Consider the following 19,450-nt stretch of genomic DNA (forward strand, 5'->3'; position numbering starts at 1 on the left):
GACCCTAAGCTCCCACCTCCACAATTAGTGCTCTCCATTAGCTGCAAAATACCGGCAGTAGGTAGGGTCAGTCTTGCCTCTTAGGTAGGACTGACTCTTCTGAGGCTAGAGCCCTAAGATGTCTTCCCTACAGCAGCTACCCCAGACCTTCTACATCCACCCATTATGAAATTTAAGTCTAGTGCAGGCACACAGTGGGTGCTTACCATGACACACAGAATGGGACAGTGGTAAGCAGAGAATGAATGACAAAGTACAATTTGTTACCTTGCCTTCAGGGGTCAGCTTCCAGATCACAGAGAAGGTCAGCTTGTCAGTCATGGGGTTGAGGCTGCACAGTTCTTCACATAGAAGCCTGGGAAGCATCGGAACTACCTGTGAACAGAGGAGAGTTTCTGAGCATCCTTGTTCAACCTGCAGAAATCTGTCTCAGGCAGCACAGAGACAGAGTTTTGGTGACCAGCTTGAGCTTCCAGAGTGAGGTGAACGTGATGGAGGTTCACTTCTAGAAGCCTCTGCAGAAAGAGCACACTGTCTCACCAGGAATCACATCAACTAGCACCTGAAACTGGGACTTCAAGCTTCCAAAACTGTGAAAAACTAAAGGGGTGTTGCTTAAGTCACTCAGTCTGTGATGCTTAACCAGCATGCTTACTGCAATGATTAGTTCAGAGCTCAAGGTCTCAGTCTGTCTGTCTGTATGTCTGTCTGTCTCTAGTTAAACAATATAGTTTAAGAAAATATAATACTTTAAGTCCCAAGACAGTATCTGATAATGTAATATAACACAACTCCAGACATCAATGCTTTAGTGTTTGTCAAAACAAAACAACAAAAAAAACTGTATCGTGGGCCTAAACCAGACCCTGAATCAGAAAACGCTGATGGAAAAATAGTTGAAATCCAAACAAAGGATGAAGTACAGTTAACAGCAGTGTCCCAAAGGTAGTCTCTTAGCTCTGGTTGAGACAATATGGCAATGTATGATGCAGGCAATGGAGGCTCTCTGTCTTTGCAATTTTTCTGTAAGTCTAAAAACATTTCAAAAGAAGAGCTTACTTTTTAAAAAGCTATGCTTTCTATTAATTGATCTATTATTTATTTAGATATAAATTTATGCTTATTACACATACTAAGCCTTATCCATTTTTATAAACAAGTATGAGGCTAAAATTTTCTGAATAAAATGAAGAGCTGGGTGGGTCTCGAGGTCTTAGACCATCAAACAGCTGAAGCAGTGCAGTGGCAGCAAGTGTAAGCAAGTAAAGGAGGCTTTGACACAGAGACCTCAAAGTCAGACCCTAGGCCTAGCACTCCATGATGATGCAGTCAGCTAGGACAATTCTGGACCTAAGTTTTCTTCAAAGTGAAATAGCTCTGAAATGCTCAATAAAAGTTAGCTCAGGGTGTCCAAGTCCCTGTGACCCTTGGCTCAGTCTTCCTTATTCAGCCTTGTGCCCAGGTACTCCCCTCTAACACACATGGTTCTAGTTCATGGGCCTTCCCATTGCAAGCCCTTCACCTGCCTTGCCTGCTCTCCACTCCAGTTGGTGCACATGGTGTTCCCATTTTCTGGAACACCTTTCTGGACACTTTGCTTCAGGCAAATTTTGACATATCCTTCCAGATTCTGCTCCTTGCCATTTTCATGGCCTATCCAGACTCCCCCAGGCAGAGAATGTACTGTTTTGTAACTTTCCCTGCTCTTTCACAGAGTCTGTGGGGCAGACCCAAAGAATAAGCTACTTACTCCACCCTCCCTGCTCTTCCACACCACTTCTACGGCCCTGACCACACTACATCCTTATGGCTTGTTAGGTGCTCCAGGCTATGGAAAGTCTAAGAACATAGGTCTGGCTCTGTCCTTCTATCTAGTACCCTCAACACAATATGCACTATTAGTAAGCAGATGACTGACTTCTGTTAGGAAATGAATAATAACCTGGGAGATTTTTCTGTAACACACACACACACACACACACACACACACACACACACACACACACACACACACACAAAACCCACTTCATGAAATTCTTGCCAGCAGAATTCTATAGCAGCATCTTTACATAACTTGTACTTTCAGTAGAAAGGGAAGAATTTTGGCTACCCTCTGCTAAAACAAAACAAAACAAAACACTACCAGCACACCCTGTGTCTGCCCAGGTTATCAAAACTGCTTTGCTCCGCCTACTAGTCAGATGCCAAGGAACTCAAGTTTCATGAAGAATCGGTGGTAGCATAATTGCATTTATTTTTTTAGGGGACAGTCCTTTTAATAAATTTTCTACTAGATCTTGAGGAAGAAATCAAATGGAATTCAGAGCAAACAGTCCATGTTCATCCAGTTTTGTAAATAGGTGGTTAGGCCTGTGTCTTTCAAAGGAGAAGAAATTAAGAGGTTATGATCACATTTGTGGTTTGGCATATCACAGCCTCTCATAAATCCACTGGTCCTCCAGGGGTCACTGTGCATGCATTTCTGCTCAACCCAGAGTGCAGCAGGCTTCCTTGTGAAAGAGGGCTGTTGAAGTGGGGCCTCTCTTAAAAGCCAGTTTCTCATATGCCTGCCCAGGCAGGTGAGAAGGGAGAGTGGTACCCTGATTCTATGCAGCATGTGAGCTATATGAGGTCTGTCCCAGCATCGGGAGAAACTATGGGTCAGAGTGATGTGCAGAGCACCAAGGATAACCAGGAAAGATTTCTTTGTTGAGAAACTCATGCTGCCAATAGCACAGGGCAAGTTCCTATGCTCCCTCGGCCCTGATATTTCTCTCCAGGCCTGCATTCATCATACTCCCTATTTAGCATGGACCTCCACCACAGTTCCCAGCTACTCAAATCCCACTGTCCCAACTGCCTCAGAGTCTGCCTTCTTTGTTCTGGGCACTCTACTGTCTGAACACTGATGGTGACAGGAAATGTGCTGAGCTGTGCAGAGGCTTCACACTCATTATGGCTCACCTCCAATTTATCCCACTACCTTCTTACTCTTTCTCAACAGAAAAACCCAACTCTTCTACATAGGAAATAAATATATACCTTTCTAGTATTTTCAATCAACCATCATTTTGAGCCAATTTCATTAACTTTTCAGGGGTGATGTGTCTCTTGTCTTAAGCCTGGTCTAACTGCTTGTAGTTCTTGCTAGTGAACTCCCTGCTCAGCTGGTTTGGTTCTCCATGATCAGAGCACAAGGGTAAGTTATCCTTAACTCCAGACTCTATTCCTTCCCGTAGCCACACCTCCGTCTCTTCACTTGAAGTCTCTCAAAATGGTTTATGGTTCCGGTTCCTCCTTTCATTCCAGCTTCCCATCCTACCACATGATCTTCTTTTCCATAGCTCCTGCCAATACAATACAACTGCCTTGAAGTGGTACAAAGAGGGACCTCACCAGAGATGGTTCTAGGCTGCTGAGACTTCCAGGCTTCAAAATTCGGCATGTACCTTTAATCCCAGCCTTGGGAGGTAGAGGCAAGATCAGGGGTTCAAGGGCATTCTCAGCTTGGAGAGTTTTAAGTCAGCCTGGGCTACATGATACCTTGTCTCAAAACTAACCAACCAACCAAACAAATAACAATAAAAAAAAACTAACCAAATCAACCAATCAACTATCAAACAAACAAAAACCCAAAACATAAAATTGAACTTAATAAACCTCATACATAGCTTCAGGTATTTCAAGGTAATAATGGAAAACAGAAAAACAAAGTTTACTTCTGAAGTTTTTTATTTTTTAAAATATGAGAAACATTTCGAATTTACATGTAAGCCTTATTCAACAGCAGTATTAATCTCTGTATCCCAATTTTAATATGTGTGTTGCTGAAGCAAACATCAACACCCTTATTTTCTCCAGATTTCTGCATGTTCTTTACTTTTTTTATTAATTTTTATTGAGCTCTACATTTTTCTCTGCTCCCCTCCCTGCCTCTCCCCTCTCCCCTGTAACCCCCACTAAGGTTCCCATGCTCCCAATTTACTCAGGAAATCTTGTCTTTTTCTACTTCCCATGTAGATTAGATCTATGTAGGTCTCTCTTAGTGTCCTCATTGTTGTCTAAGTTCTCTGGGATTGTGATTTGTAGGCTGGCTTTCTTTGCTTTATGTTTAAAAACCACCTATGAGTGAGTACATGTGATAATTGTCTTTCTGTGTCTGGATTACCTCACTCAAAATAATATTTTCTAGCTCCATCCATTTTCCTGCAAAATTCAAGATGTCGTTATTTTTTCTGCTGTGTAGTACTCCATTGTGTAAATGTACCACATTTTCCTTATCCATTCTTCGGTGTATGTTTTTTACTTTTAAGATTTATTTATTTGTTTGTTTTAGCATGGATGGTAGTGGTGTGTGTGTGTGTGTGAGTGTGTGTGTGTGTCTGTGTCTGTGTGCATCTCATCTGTGCATGAGCAGAGACCAGAAGAAGGTGTCAGATCCCTTGGAGCTTGAGTTACAAGTGCTCTGTAAGGATACCTGTCTTGTTAGCCTGGGTACTGGGTTACCTCTCAAGTTTGGTGATGATTATGATGCAAGTGCTCTTGACCACTTGATGATTATGATGCAAGTGCTCCAGCCCATGCATCATCTTTCTTACTACACCTCATCTAGTGATAACCTGAAATCCTATTCAGGCAGGTGATCTGCCAGTAATTGCTATATTCTCTGTTTTAGGAATCCTATTTATAATAGGGTCTATTGCCTTTCCTTTTTCCAGGAATCAATGAACTGGATGAGCTGGATTCAGCAACTGGATTTGGGTCTCTTATGAATGAAAGAGGTCCTGATACTTTTGGTTGGACCAAGAAGCCTTCACTAAAGACTAGACCCATAGGTTAGATATGGTGATAGAGACAGAGGCAGGAAGATCCTGAGTTATACATAAATCTACAAGTCTACAAGAGCAAAAACAAAACATAGTAGAACAGTCACTGATGGGAAGTCATATATACAAAGAGCTACTAAGGAGATTCAGCTCTCTGTATCTATCTTGATGTAGGCAGTAGCAAATACCTGGAGAAATAGATTCTCCACTTCCCTACCCTTTTCTTCTCCCTCCTTCTTGCTGTATGATAGGGATTTCTGGAACTAGGGGTGACATTCAACTAGATCCTATAGCCCTGATAAACCCTTTGGAGAGTATGTGAACAAGGGTCTGCCTCTGGAGCAATTACTCAAAGCTTCAAGGGACAGTGATGTGGAAAGGATCCTGGCACTGAAATGCTAGCCATGATTCAGGCTTAATTTCCCTTTATCCAGAGTGCTCAAGTGAGTTTATCCTTAGAAGGAAGGTCACTCCACTGTTCTCGAAACCCAGCATAACCCATGCTTCTTAGTTTGCCACTTCAGACCTCTCTCCAATATCCCCTCTTGGCAATCCCTGCAATTCATACCTCAGCTAGTCCACACTATATGCTGTTCCTCAAACACACTGGCTCTAAAGCTTTTATTTATTTACTGTTCATATGTGTGCGTCTGTGTGTGTGTGGGGGTGTGCCTGTGTGAGCTTCTGTGTGCTACCACAGAGGCAAAGAAAGGTTAGATCCTCTGGGGGTTTTGAGATGTCAGGTGGGTGTTGGGAACCAAATCTGGGTCTTCTGTGAGAGCAGTAGGAACTCTTAACTGCTGACCCATCTCTCCAGCCTGCAAACATGCTGACCAGAACCAGGACTGCAGGACCAGTAATTCTCTCAGCTTTGCATCCCTGACTCCTGGCACAGCAGTCCTGTGTCAGTACTGCTACGTGGTGAAGAATGATAGAACTGGCAGCAGAAAAGGGAGAGAGGTGGGGAATATTTCAGACATGAGCCCATAGCTCTGTCCTGACAGAGCTTAAAGGCTGGTGTAGGAAAATGGAGCGATGACAGGACCCTGACTTTCTAAGATTCTGGACCAGGGCTTGGGAGAGCTGAGGGAACTGGCCATTTAGGTCAGTACACCACTGCCCAATACTGCTGGGTGGGGGTACCAACAAGACTATAAAATCTTACATGAGCCTCAGAGAACAGAAACATCTGCTAAAGCCACAGCAGGCAGGCTGGCCAAGTTCAGCAGTGGGTGAGCCAGGACAGCCCTGTGACCAGTTGAAAGGGTCACAGAGGGAAGAATCAATCATCTGGGTGCAGGGGGACAGGAAGGATGAGCAGTGACATCAGGCCAGACACTCACAAGTAATGGGGTTTCCACTCTTCTTAAACTAAGCTACCAGCTAGTTCCCCAGGTCGCCCCCCCTTACACCCTCAGTGCACCCCAGATCTGCAGCATGGCAAGTTGGTATTTTTTCCTTTTCTGAAGGCTTGGAGATTTTCACACCAAGGTATGCTCAGCTAACTCCCTGCTCACAGACTGAAGAAACCTAAAGGAAATACACAATATGTTTGAGAGCCAACATCTCTGCTTAAAGGGTTTCCTTTTTCAAATCAACACTTCCATGATCCAGAATTTGATCAACTCTTTGCTACCCAGTTTGACATTAACAAAACAGCAGTACTAACAATCTGCCGGTGTCAGAAAGAAACATCTTAAAACTCTTGGATTGTACATGAAGACAGGGTTCCAATCCCAATCTTTGATCTCTATTATAAAGCACTACCAATAAAACATCCTAGAGATTTATGGTGAGCTCTCACTCGAGCGGCTTCACACCTAAAATAACATGCATGGCTGGGCCAGCGGACAGAAAATTTAGGTTTAGGTTTCAACTGTTTAGGTTTCCTTTTACTTTTAAAACTTAATTCACATATTTATTTCTTTCTAATTACCTTAAAACTTAAAATTAAATTGTATTTCTTTTCCAGAGAACACATTAGCTGAGCAGATGTCACGGCCTCTGAAAAGAATAGGTTCGAGTACAGATATATAGTTGTCCCCATCCTAACAGAAACATCTTTGTCAAAAACAAAGGGTGCATTTTTAAAATTTAAACAAATACTATTTAAATTTATCTTTGTCTTTACTATGTTACCTTGTTAGCAAGAGTCACCGAATCGTTATACTGTGAGTCAAATCTCAACAAAAAGAATTTCATTTAAAGCTAGTGAGCTAGGATCTGGACCCAGGATTGGCTCCACTGTATATTGTTCTACTCTCTGGGATCATTCCCCAAACCAAGCTTAGATTGTAACTCTGACCATCAGTCACCTATAAGTCAGCATCCTAATGAAAAGAAGTCAGAGCCACATTTCCTATAGATGGGAAATCAAACGGAATGCCCAGCCCCCTTCCCTGGAGTGACAGAGTTGGGAAAAAAAGATTTGGCCAAATGGGAGAGCAGAGAATATGCACAGGGAAAGGCAGCTCATCCAGCTTTTAAGAAGACCTTTATAGGCAAAGTAAAGTGAAAACAGCAGAAAAGTTCCTGGACACAGTCCTTTAAGAAACAAAACCGAGAAGGAAGAAAGGTCAGAGCAGCGGTTCAAAAGCATCAGAATGCACAGCTCCTGCTGTCCAAGGTTGCGGGTCGGTGCCTCGAGCTCCTGCCAAGTTGGAGGCAGGGCTGGGCAGTGGAGGCTCACAGCCCTTCTTCCACCAGCTCTCCACCTTCAGAGTTTAGCAGCAGAGCCCAGTAAGTACTCCCAAAGAAAGTCTCAAACTGTGACAGTCACAGAACCAAAGTAAAGGGAACAGGAAGTGAAACACTCACTTATTCTTTTGTTTCTAATTTTGAAACATAATTTCTGGTTATAAAAGGAGAATTCAGTTGCAAGATAAGAGAAAACCACCTGCTTGGAGGAAGAGGCCCTAATGGCATCTAAGTTCTCAACTCATCAGAGCAAAAGGCAGCGGTAGACTATTGTAAATGGAGAGTTTTCCACACTTACTACTTGACACAGCTTTTAACAGATTACTTCAAAGACTGAGCTTTCCATCACACTAGAAGTTTTGTAGCTACAAGGGATCTGGAAGCTCATCTTCTTGCAAGTCTAGACCAGGGAAAGCTGGGTTTGGCCAATATCACTGTCAGGCAGGAAGTACACATGCAACACCTTCAGCTTGAGCTTAAGTGGAGCCAGTGTACAAGTATCAAAACTGCATTCTCAGAGGTTTAAGTTAAGAAAGGGGCTTTGGAGTTTAATGAATTTTTTTCCCTTCAAGATGTATAGTATAGATACCAAAAATGAGACAAAATTGAATAAAGGACACTCCCTCAGAAGTGAATGTACACACAGGTGTGCACACTCTGTATGAGTGCAGACAGGCACATGGCATGCTCAATGTGTGGAGGTCGGGGATAACCTTAAGGTGGTCCTCACCTTCCAACTTGCTTGACACAGGGTCTCTCTTGTGAGTCACTGTGTAGGCCTTTGTGGCCTGCCTTAAAAGCATCTAGAGAACATAGCACCAAAGCACAAAACCTTTCTGGGGTGCATCAGGAAGTAGAAGTTCAGGGAGCCAGGAATACATATGTTTTCAAGGTCTTGTTTGCTAAATTGTAGAGGGAGCAAGAGAAGCCAACAAGAACTAAGAGAAAGGGAAGGTTGTTTAATAAATAGTATTAAAATGCTTCGGCCCAAAGCTACATGAAAACCTAGACCCTGGAAGACCTCTTTTTTAGTCCTTTGCAGCTTCTACCTAAAATAAACAGGGATCCGAAGAGGCAGCAGCTGCACTATGAGGTCACACTGTTTGTGAGGCATAATTCATAGCTTGGTGTTCCTTCTGCCAACAGTTGAGGCACACAGGCAGTTTGTAGTAGAGAGAGAGACTAGGAAGCTATACCCCTTCCCTGGGTGATAGTGTTTGGAAATTCTCAGAGTAAATATGGCACCTGGCTAGTCTCTGGACACTGCTTGGGCTACGCAAACAATATCCAGTTCCCAGAATGTCTTGGAATGGATTGGCAGGAGTGGGGGCAGATATTTTACCTTGATACAGTCAATGATCAAATACCAAAAGTCATGTTCTAGAGCATGGGATTGGGGAGGAAAGGTTCAAGCTATTGAGTTCATTGGAGCCAGACAGGAAGTAAATTTCAAGACACAGTCCCAAATAAGATGAGTCAAAATGAGCATAGGAGCACACTGTCAGAGAACAAAAAGGCTAGAAGAATCTATGACCTACAGTGGAAGATAGAGACAAGTTATGCATGTTTTATTATTTACAGCTATCTTCAGGGCCTACCACAATGCCTATAGATACCTGATGCTTGGAAAATACTTGTTAAAGGGATGGATTCTCATAGTCACTTGTAGGAATGTACCAGCCTACATAGGATAGAATGGATGTATTTCTTTCCTTTCTCCCTCTGCTTCTCCCTCTGCTTCTCTCTCTCTCCCCCCTTCCCCTCTCTCTCTCTCTCTCTCTCTCTGTGTGTGTGTGTGTGTGTGTGTGTGTCTGTGTGTGTGTGCACAAGTGTGCAAAGACCAGAGGCCAACACTGGGCATACTCTTCCATCATCACTCTCCATCTTGTTTTTTGAGATAGAACCTTTCACTGAACCCGAAAATCACTGATTGGCTAGACCTGCTGAGCAGTGAGTACTGGGGATCTGTCTTCATATCCTGCTTTTATGTGAGTGCTGAGGATTCAAACTCAGGTCCTTACCCTTGCATAGCAAATATTTTACTTATTGAGTCATCTCCTGGCCCTAAGAAGGGATATGACTTCTTCCTTTTATAGCTAAGGTGAGGAACATCTAACAGCAGGTCCATCTTGGGGATTCTGTGGGCTACCTGTATAGTGCAGACCAGGACAGGTTTGGTACCTGTATTTAGAACAAGGGTTGAAAAAGTTTCTCTAAGGCCTACTGTACATAGTGAACTGTCATTCCACTCTGTATCTATTGTGTGAGAGTGGACACAACACAAAATATTGGATGTGTTGTTATCTAAACTACAAACCCAGCTGTTTCTTGGGCCTTTCTTTGGAGCAGTGGTTTGAAAACTGGCGGCTGCTGGAAGGGTGTGACAAGGCTACTGGGAAGAGGAGGTCTGAGGTGAAAGCGTTGGCTTCTTTTAAAGACATGTGCGGCAACAGAGGGCAAGCAAAGTCCCAGTGGCAAATCTGTATTTTAGACCTTACTAGATCTGGGAAAAGCTTCAGAAAAGACATGTTCTTCACAAATTAAAAGTAAAGGAAGAATACTGAGTGGGAGCACGTTGTAAGATCTAGGACACTCAAAGCTGATTCGTACCTTCTGAACCAAGTAGACACTTGTGGCTCGCTCAGCGGCCACCTTATCCAGAGAGGATCCCTCAGGAACGAAGTGACTCACGTCGGCAATGTGGACACCCACTTCAAAGGTGCCTGTAAGTGGATAAGAAGGAGCATTAGCCTGGTTGGAAGGTTAGCAGAATCCCCCCTGGGATCCTTTCCAAGGGTACCTGTTACTCTTACAGACTCAGGCCCTGAAGCACTGGCCACTCACTGCTTTAGTCTTTCTTGGCAGCTACTTGTAGTTCCTGTGACTAGTACTGCTGTCATTTTCCTCATCCTATACCAGACAGATGAAGTAGCTTTTACAAATGAGAGAGCCATCTCCACAAACTATTTCTATCTCTAAAGGCATCTTATCTTTGGGTAAACCCATCACTATATTTATAAAAGACAGGTCTAGTGGGGAATAAGTTAGTCCTTTAAGGTTACAAGAAATGAGTTGGCTCCCTAAACCTGCAAGGCACTGTTTCTGGAAGCGTGGCCATTGACCAAAGCCCTGTCAGTCCTATGTCTGACCTGCCTATCTGGCCCCCGTATCCACTTTCCTAGCCCTCCACACTTCTGCTGTTATGCTTTTAAACATGCACTTGGTGATGTCACTGCTGAGCTCACTGTTTATGGCCATGCATGGTCTCACCTCAACCTACATTGGTAGGCTTGCAGGATCTTTCACATAGTGTGGATGCAGTTGCCATAACAACCTTTCTAATCTGAATGCATCCATCTTACCTTATCCCATTCAGAAACTTGTCTGGCTGGTTCTTTTTGCTATGCTTGGGCTATCTCAGCAGGATCTGCAATCAGCAACCTCTTTACCTAAAATTGGTCTACTTAAAGAGAATCTCCAAGCAAGAAGAAGTTCTTCTGTCCTCTCTTTATTTGCCTGCTTAAACACCTACTGTGTATCCATTGATACTTGGATAGGATAATAGATTAGTGTGAGCTTACGCACACTAATATTAATAGTGAGTAATGAAGTGAATACTTGGGAGCTATTATTTACATTGATATGGATTCTTACATATTGATACAAACTTAAATTATATTGAATATGTTCCTATTTTCATCTATAATATTTGTATACCTAGGCAAAGTTATTTTGTCATATTGTATGCATGCATGCTCCTACCTCTGCTTAAGACATTTTGTATATTGATACAGTTTTAGGATATATTTATCATATTGCAAAATACATTTCTACCTCTGATCAAGATACTTATAGATTGTTTACATTTTAAGATCATTGTCCTCATTTGTTGTGCAGTTATTTAAAGACTAATATTTTAAAAAGAAGTTTTAGTCTTTAAGTTATATAGGTATTATAAGGTATATAAGAATTAAGAGTTATATAGGTCAATAGTCATCCATGTTTGTCATACTTATAGTAAGACTAATCAGGTTCTTTAAATACAGAGAGATTGTATTCTGCATAGATAGGTAATCTTCAACCACTTTAAAGAGCTGTAAAATATGGCATTTAAATAACTTAGGGTTCTGTTGATGTGAGACACGATTGCTCCTGGCAGCACCAATCTCTTCCCAAGAGAATGTTGAACACCAAGACACTCCACTTGGAGCTTGTATTCTTCAGCTTTGCAAAACTGGCCTTTGGGCAAGAAACTGTCTATGCATTGACCACTGACAAAAATGCACGATGTCTGGACAGGACAAGCAGAATACAAGAAAAAAGACTGTTAAATCTTGCCAAGACAGGGTAAGACAGTTTTGAAAATTTTTTTGCCTCTGAAAATGGTCTGACAGTTACTCTAGGCCTTAGCCAAAGTTGGTTGCTCCAACATTGAAAATGAAACTTTGGGTGATTGTCCAGGTAGCCAGTTGTCTCTGTCATTTGTTGCACACTTTGGAAGTTGCTTGATTACACTTCCTGCTTACTCAAGTAATATTATTTCCCTTTCCAGATCTTTGATGGGGTTGAAGACTAGATAGTTGTAGTTACTTTCCCCTCATGACTTGGCCAAGTTAATTCTTATACAAGACTTAAACTCATTAGATAAGATAATTATTAAAACATTTATCACGTTTCTTGTTTAACACATTTGTTCTTATTTTATTTGTTCTTAGAACTCTCTTATTTAAACAAAAGGGGTAGGTGCTGTAGGAATTCCTGTAGCCAGTAGTCTTTAAGTTACCCACCCACTTGGGCAGAACCTTACATACTATATATGCTGATGTAATGTATGAGTCCATGCTCTCTCTCTTCTGGCTGCGACACTGGTTACCATTCCCTGTTTGAGCAGAGTATTGTGATCTGTGAGTCTTCCCCTAAATAAATAACCCTCTATTATATTCAATTCTGAACTAGTATGGGATTTCTTTTAAGTGTCCTTCTTCAGATACTTATTGTGGTCTGTCCCCAGACCATCCTTGCCAGGTATCATAGTATATTTTCACTACCTTTCTGGAGATTACTGGGTAAACACTGCAAACAGGGCCTTTCTTGACTGTTCATGCTCAGTGCCTACAAGAGTGCCAGTGCATAGTGGGAACTCAATATTTATTGAATAGAATCAATATTTTGTTTGTTTCTTTCTCCTGTCCTTCCTTTCTTCCAATAGCTCAACACTACAAAGTGCACCAAAGAGGTAATACCCAGGCTGGTGGAACTGTCCCTTAGGGCCACAGGAGAAGTATTTTATAAAGTTAATATTTACTCTTGAATGCCTTGTTAATAAACTTTCAAATATGGTATGCCATATGAGTATAAATATATATACATGTGGATATATACACACATGTAATACATACATGGATGTACTTACATATGCATTTATGGAAATACACAAAATGGACAACATCTAAAGAGAATATGTATAAAACAAGCATTTAGCTTAGAGAAAGATACACTCAAGATACAAGCATAGGGTTGAAGGTGCTTAAACTGATCATGCACCTGATGTAATTCCACTACATCCCATCCTTGCTGACAGTGACTATTCTTGGCATAGGCATATGACCCAAACAAAAGGTTTCTGAGCCTATTTTCAGGGCCAACATGGACTTTGTCCAAGAGGGTCTCTTTTCTGAACTCAAAAAGAGGGACAACATAAGCCTGTAGTTACCAGGAACCACCTTCATTCACATAGTCAAATTAACATAGAAAATAACAAGTCTAAGAAATATGGGAAAATCCAGGGTGACCTCATTTGAACTCCAGGATCAAGATGGGGATGAACCTAGTTTATTTGTCTACTTGGCCATTCCTGAGCTAATGAATACTCTTTCAGTTCTGATTTGCTGAGAATCTCATCTAAAATCAAGGAGCTTATTAACACATCCCCATTTGCTTCTTTGGTGACCTGTGTGACCAGTCCTAGGGCATTAGACAGTCTTAATGTTTTTACAATTATGTTCTTATTTATGAGTTTTCTATGCATGGGTGTGGGGAGTGAGCATGCCATGATATACATCTGTATGTTAGAGGAAAACTTGAGGGAATCAGTTTTTCCACTCATCATGTGAACCCTGGGGTTCGAACTCAGATCATCAGAGTTAAAGACAGGAGTCTTTCCCCCACTGAACCATCTCACTGGCCCATCAGATATTTTATATGGAACACTTATAATTTTTTATCTATTTCTTATACCTACTTCCTAGGGGGTAATTCTTCCCTCAGTTTTTAAAAATGGGGTACTTAAAATAACGAGTTCAGACAAGGCATTGAATTTATTCTTCAGTCGTTCTGATACACAGAAATCCTCCCACTAAGTGTTCTTTGTTTTTTTTTTTTTTGTTTGTTTCTTTCACAACCTTGTAGGAACATTTACAAAGGTGAAGCCAAGTCCAAGGCAGCCCAGTGGCTGCTATGGGGTGATGTAATGGGTTTATCTTCCATAGGGGAAAGGCTGGCTGGGGAGCTGGGAGAAATCAACCTGGCTCCAAGTTGAGCAGCCTCACTCTGATAGGCACACAGCTATGTTGCTGGGTCACTTGGTGAATTGAACACGCCTGTTTTGCCTGATGCTTTAAGAACTTTACTCCAAGCAACCACAGGCAAGAGTCTTGGATGGCTCAGCTTCTAAATTCTGATATTTTAAACATTTAAAACCAACACTTGAAGAAGGTAAAATAAAGGGTCTTCTTTTGAAGTCAGGATTATAATATGTCGGCCTCACAGGTAAATATTGACTAAAGGAAAAGAGAGATGACTATTACATCATGATATAAACCATAATTTTAAACTTGGGATCTGTGTTACTATACATGAACTTTCTGAACTTAGTGAAAATTGACAAACTGACAAAGAGTTCATTACAGGAGATAAAACACGGTGCAGGCCAATCTAAATATATTTGAGGGACTTGAATTTCATTCTGAATTTCCTGCAGAGCCTCTCAACCCAGCAAAAGACACTCTCTTATTCTCTACTTTGGACATTTTTTTATGAAAACCCTAAATAAATATTTTATTACATATATTTTCATAATGTGAACTTGCGGAACTCTGGAGACAGTGGCACTGGAGCTTTTACTCTGTGAAAGAAAATACGCACCTCAAAAGGTCAGTCGTGATAGCGTTTCAGGACATTGAGGACTAGTACAATGTTTTAAAAAATGCTCTCTCTTAATGTCTATTAAAAGAATATAATGGGATTGGAGAGATGTCTTAGTGGTTAAGAACACTGGCTGCTCTTCCAGAGGACATGGGTTCAATTCCCAGCACCTACATGGCAGTTCATAACTGTCTGTTTCAGGAGATCTGACAGCCTCACACAGATATACATGTAGGCAAAACACCAATGCACATAAAATACAAATAAATAAATGAATTATAAAAGAATATAAAAATATTCCTCAAAAATTAAAAAAAAAATATATAGTTTTCTATATACTAGGGCAAAGGGGACTTCCATGAACTTTAAGGAGCAGTGAAATCAGGGAAAAAGAATTCCCAAAGGCCATTCATGCCTGTTCCACTTTGTACAGAGACTGCAAAGCTCAGAGGAATACACATGTTCCTTTGAATGACCTGAGGAGAATATCAGAACATTTTCACTCATGTGAAATACTAATAGACTAGAGCCAGGGCTTAGGAACCACCCTTTCAAATCCAGTTTTTCAGCTGGTGCAACCACTTCTTGACAGTGTCCTGGCCATATCCTTAGGGGTGGGGCTATCCTCAAGGTGGTCACTTGCTCTGTTCTCAAGTGCTCCACATATGAGAAAGGGTTTTCTCTTTTCCAAAGACAGTATTGCAGTTCTCCTTAGAGAAAGGGAGAGAGTAAATATGACATGTATATATGAGTGCAGTGCTTATGGAGTCCACAAGAGGATGTGAGGTCTCCCAGGGCAGGGATAAAGCAGTTGTGAGCTGCCCGAATGAGTCCTGAAATCACACATGTGCTCTTAATTGCTGAACTGTCTCTCTACCCTCAATAAAGTACATTCTTGCATAAACCCATGATATACAGAATGAAGCCTCTGGTTGACACAGGCATCAATACATGGAAATTCCCCCTTTTAAGGAGGACTGGGCCTAATGTACCTAGCAGATACACTGATATGACAGAGGACAAAAGCATATGGGAGTGTGTTGAAGTGTAATTGATGGGAAAGTAGGAGAGTGTTTTGTAATCTATGACAACTACATGGACATAATATTGGCAATGATGTTCATAAAAATTATAATCAAGGCTGGGGATGTGTCTCAATGATACATTACTTGCCCATCATGCACAAAGCCCTGGGTTCAATCCTGTCCCCTCAAATGCTAATCAGAACTGCAGAAATAACTTTCTTTTAAAATTTATCTCTGTGCCAGGGCCTCTGAGTATAATCCAACATAGACAACAATCATGCCCTACAGATTCCACGGATAAATCACCTGAGGTTAGGGGAGGCTGCAAATTACTGGTCCAACGTAGCCCAGTCAGGATATGATAAACCCCAATTCCAAGTCAGCCTTGACTCCTGAGCTTTTGTTCCATTCACTCTCCCATCTATAACCCCCACCCACAGTCACTTCCAGGACAAGATGAAACAACCTAATTTTCTGTCTCAATGGGCCACAGCTCAAAAACCCTCCCTATCATTCATGACTCAAGGGAAGCCACATTCTTAGCTTTGGATTCAGAAGTCCTTTTCCTAGCCTTGTTCACAGCCACACCCCTGTCCCTGAAGGCTCTTTTGGTTCTCACTGCCAAGCTTCTTAACCACTTGTAGCAGGGCCTGATTATGGAACAACCACTAAGCTATTAACTCCAGTTCTCTTTAATTAGAAGAGTAAGTCCTGGAAACCCAGGCAGTTCCTTTCTAAATCTCTAGCTGACAGTCAGCTTTAGCTGGAAGCAGAGTGATTGTCTTAACTACCAGAGGTTTGGCCAGCATTAAGGACTGCCCAGGCAGGGGTGGTGGAGATGGAGGCATTGGCAGTCTTCCCTTAGCTACAGTAAGAATAGGCCCTTCCAGACCTGGGTCACTTGAGTGTGCCTGCACCACTACTGAGAATGGGCCTTGGTGACACAGAGTCTTCTAGTTCCAACAGAACATTCCTCACAGAAAACCTCACATGTTCTGTAATAAACTGAGTATTTGTGTCCTCTCCAAATGCACATATTGAAGCCTAATCCCTAGTGTGATCAGAAGATGGGGCCTTTGGGAGGTGATTAGGCCATGAGGTCAGAGCCCAGACCAATGAGATTAAGTCTTCATAAAAGAGATCTAAGGATTTGAGTATATACTATCACATGGAAAGCTCCAAGCTGTAGATTCCATCTTTGGAAAAAAATAAAACCCCCAAAAGACCCCAAACAAACAAACAAGCAAACAAAACAAAACAAAAAACCTAACAGTTTCTAAAACAGTGCCCCTGTCCCTTCCACCACACAAAGACACCAGAAAGTGGGGCCTCACTAGACAGTTGGGCTGTCAGTGCCTTCATCTTGACCTCCCCAGTCTCTAGAAGTGTGAGAAATGTTACTATCGTACTTTGTTCCAGCTGCCTGAACAGAGCCATGCACTGTTTGGGTTACTAATGAGCTATGCCACTGAATCCTGAAGACTTTTCCTTCTCTGCTTGTCCCATCCGTGCCTTTGTGTCATGCCTCGGAGTGTTGCCAAGCTAACTTCTCTGCTAAGTCTGCTTTTCCTGCACTGTCCAGCATACTCACTTCTGGGCTTTAGTCTCTTGACTCTGTGCTTTAGACCTCTCTGAGCTCAGGTTGACACATACCTACTAGTAAGTGCCATTTAGTTGCTCCAAAGGTACCTCACATGACTCCTTCATAGCAAATCTATTTCCTGTTCCTGTTCCAGGAAGTGGGGTTATTCCCCAACTAAAGCAACAAAAGCACCTTCATGTAGAGGACCAAAGGAAATCCAGGACCCACTCAGGCCTTTGCTAAAAAGTCACACTCTACTTTCCAAACTTCTTTAGTCTACCCAAACCCCTTCCCCAGTCATCCCCCACTTTACTAGTCTGGCCATCATTTCCTTTAAGGAAGTCCTTCTAAGCTCCTCATTGCTCCCTGCCATTGCACAAACCCATCCTCCACACAGAAGATAGATAGTACTCTTTTCAAAATACAGGCCTGGAGTCCTGCTACTCTGACTTTTCCACTTTTCTCAGTACATGGCAATTAATTCGAAACCAACAAAGTTACTCCTATACCTGTCTATCCCAGGCACTTTTAACCTTCTTAGCCCTGCCTTCTTCAATGCTTCCTGCCTCCCCACTGTGATGGGTCTCCTCAGCACAACTCCCAGCTCCTAAGCCTGGAACTCCAGCTACTCTGCACTGTCTTCATTCCCCCCAAACCCTCCTGTGTGTGTGTGTGTGTGTGTGTGTGTGTGTGTGTGTGTGTGAGAGAGAGAGAGAGAGAGAGAGAGAGAGAGAGAGAGAGAGAGAGAGAGAGAGAGAGAGAGAGAGAGAGAGAGAACTTCCTCACTTGTTCCTGGAAGCTTCTAATGTGTGTGTGTGTGTGTGTGTGTGTGTGAGAGAGAGAGAGACAGAGACAGAGACACAGAGAGAGACAGACAGACAGACAGACAGAGACAGACAGACAGACAGACAGAGACAGACAGAGACAGACAGACAGACAGACAGACAGACAGACAGAGAGAGGGCACACACTTCCTCACCTGTTCCTGGCAGCTCCTAATGTTCCTTACACTCCATCCAGGATAAGAGAGGGCTTTCTATGGCAGGACTGTCCAGATTGTCAAGTTCCAGCACCATCCCTTCTTTACCCTCCTAGAGCTTCTCATTACCCCTCCCCCCTGACTTCAAAGTCAGGACTTCCCAGTGTAATCTACTGCATTCTTGGATAAAAATGGCAAGTATGTGTTTTTCCCCCCTCTTTCAAAGCCAACACAACATATCCCTAGAATTTTTATTTACTACACTAGTTTCAGCTTACAGGCTGCTCAGAACCAGCCCATGTCCTTAGGGGACAAGAATCTAGCTAAGACAAAGTGGAACAGGGTTTGCATAGGGTAGCAACAGTTGTGACTGCTGCCAGTAACATGAGGCTTCTGGAGCTCTTCTTCAGGTGAGGCCACCACACAGCTTGTTTTTGAATTATCTCACAATCCTAACACTCTTTTCAAACATGTTCTTGACAACCACCACCACTCATTCAGCCATTTAACAAATGCCAGTAAAGCTCCTACCATGGATGTGTCAAATATGTTCCCAGGGGCTGGGCCATATTCATAAAGGAGACAGGCAAGGCCCTTTCTATGGAGCTTGTAGTCTAGTGAAGAGAGAATGGCATCAAGTAAATAAATAACAAGATTAAGAAGTCTACTTAGATAGTAGAAGAGACTTTGAATAAAGTACCAATATGGGAGAGAATGCTTGTCATGTCTCAAGTTTAGTTACCGTGGACTCTCTGAGCAATACACTGAAGCCTACAAGGTAGAATGGACATGTCAAATGATGGCTTCAGGGCATATCCAGAGCAAAGGGCCAGGGGTGAGACAAGCTTGAGGAGCCTAAGGAATAAGGAGAAGGCAGGAAGGAAGAAAGGATAGGAAGTAGAAGCCTAGTGAAGTCGCTGGGGACTGCTGGATCAGGATGAAGCATGTAGATTTTATTTCACCCAAGATGGGAAGAGATAAACTGAGTATACCAGGTTCACATTTTGATTTGGCTGCTGGCCTCATTCTGCATACCATAGGTTTATTGTTGAGGTTTATGGTGATACCTGACTGTAAACAGTAATCCCAAAGAAGGTATTGGTCTCCGAAGAATAGTGTTGACAGGCAAAGAAATGAACTGCTTGGTGAGTAGTTTGTGGAGTGAGCACAGGCAGAGGACGAAAGCAAGCAACACCTA

General features: G+C 42.3%; 1 protein-coding gene across 6 annotated transcripts in view; it reads right to left on the minus strand.

The window, feature by feature from the left end:
- The window catches only part of Dis3l2 (DIS3 like 3'-5' exoribonuclease 2), a 363,987-nt gene that overhangs the window by 84,740 nt on the left and 259,797 nt on the right, over nucleotides 1-19,450 (minus strand). For all 6 annotated transcript variants that reach the window (XM_038339065.2, XM_038339064.1, XM_038339061.2 and 3 more), the window contains 2 exons: nucleotides 10,134-10,246; nucleotides 268-375 (listed from right to left, as the gene is read on the minus strand). In XM_038339065.2, coding sequence (XP_038194993.1) covers nucleotides 268-375; nucleotides 10,134-10,246 — 221 coding nt within the window. The remainder of the gene's footprint in view (nucleotides 1-267; nucleotides 376-10,133; nucleotides 10,247-19,450) is intronic.

Source organism: Arvicola amphibius, chromosome 8, assembly GCF_903992535.2.
Source record: "Arvicola amphibius chromosome 8, mArvAmp1.2, whole genome shotgun sequence".
In the NCBI taxonomy this organism is placed as follows: domain Eukaryota; kingdom Metazoa; phylum Chordata; class Mammalia; order Rodentia; family Cricetidae; genus Arvicola; species Arvicola amphibius.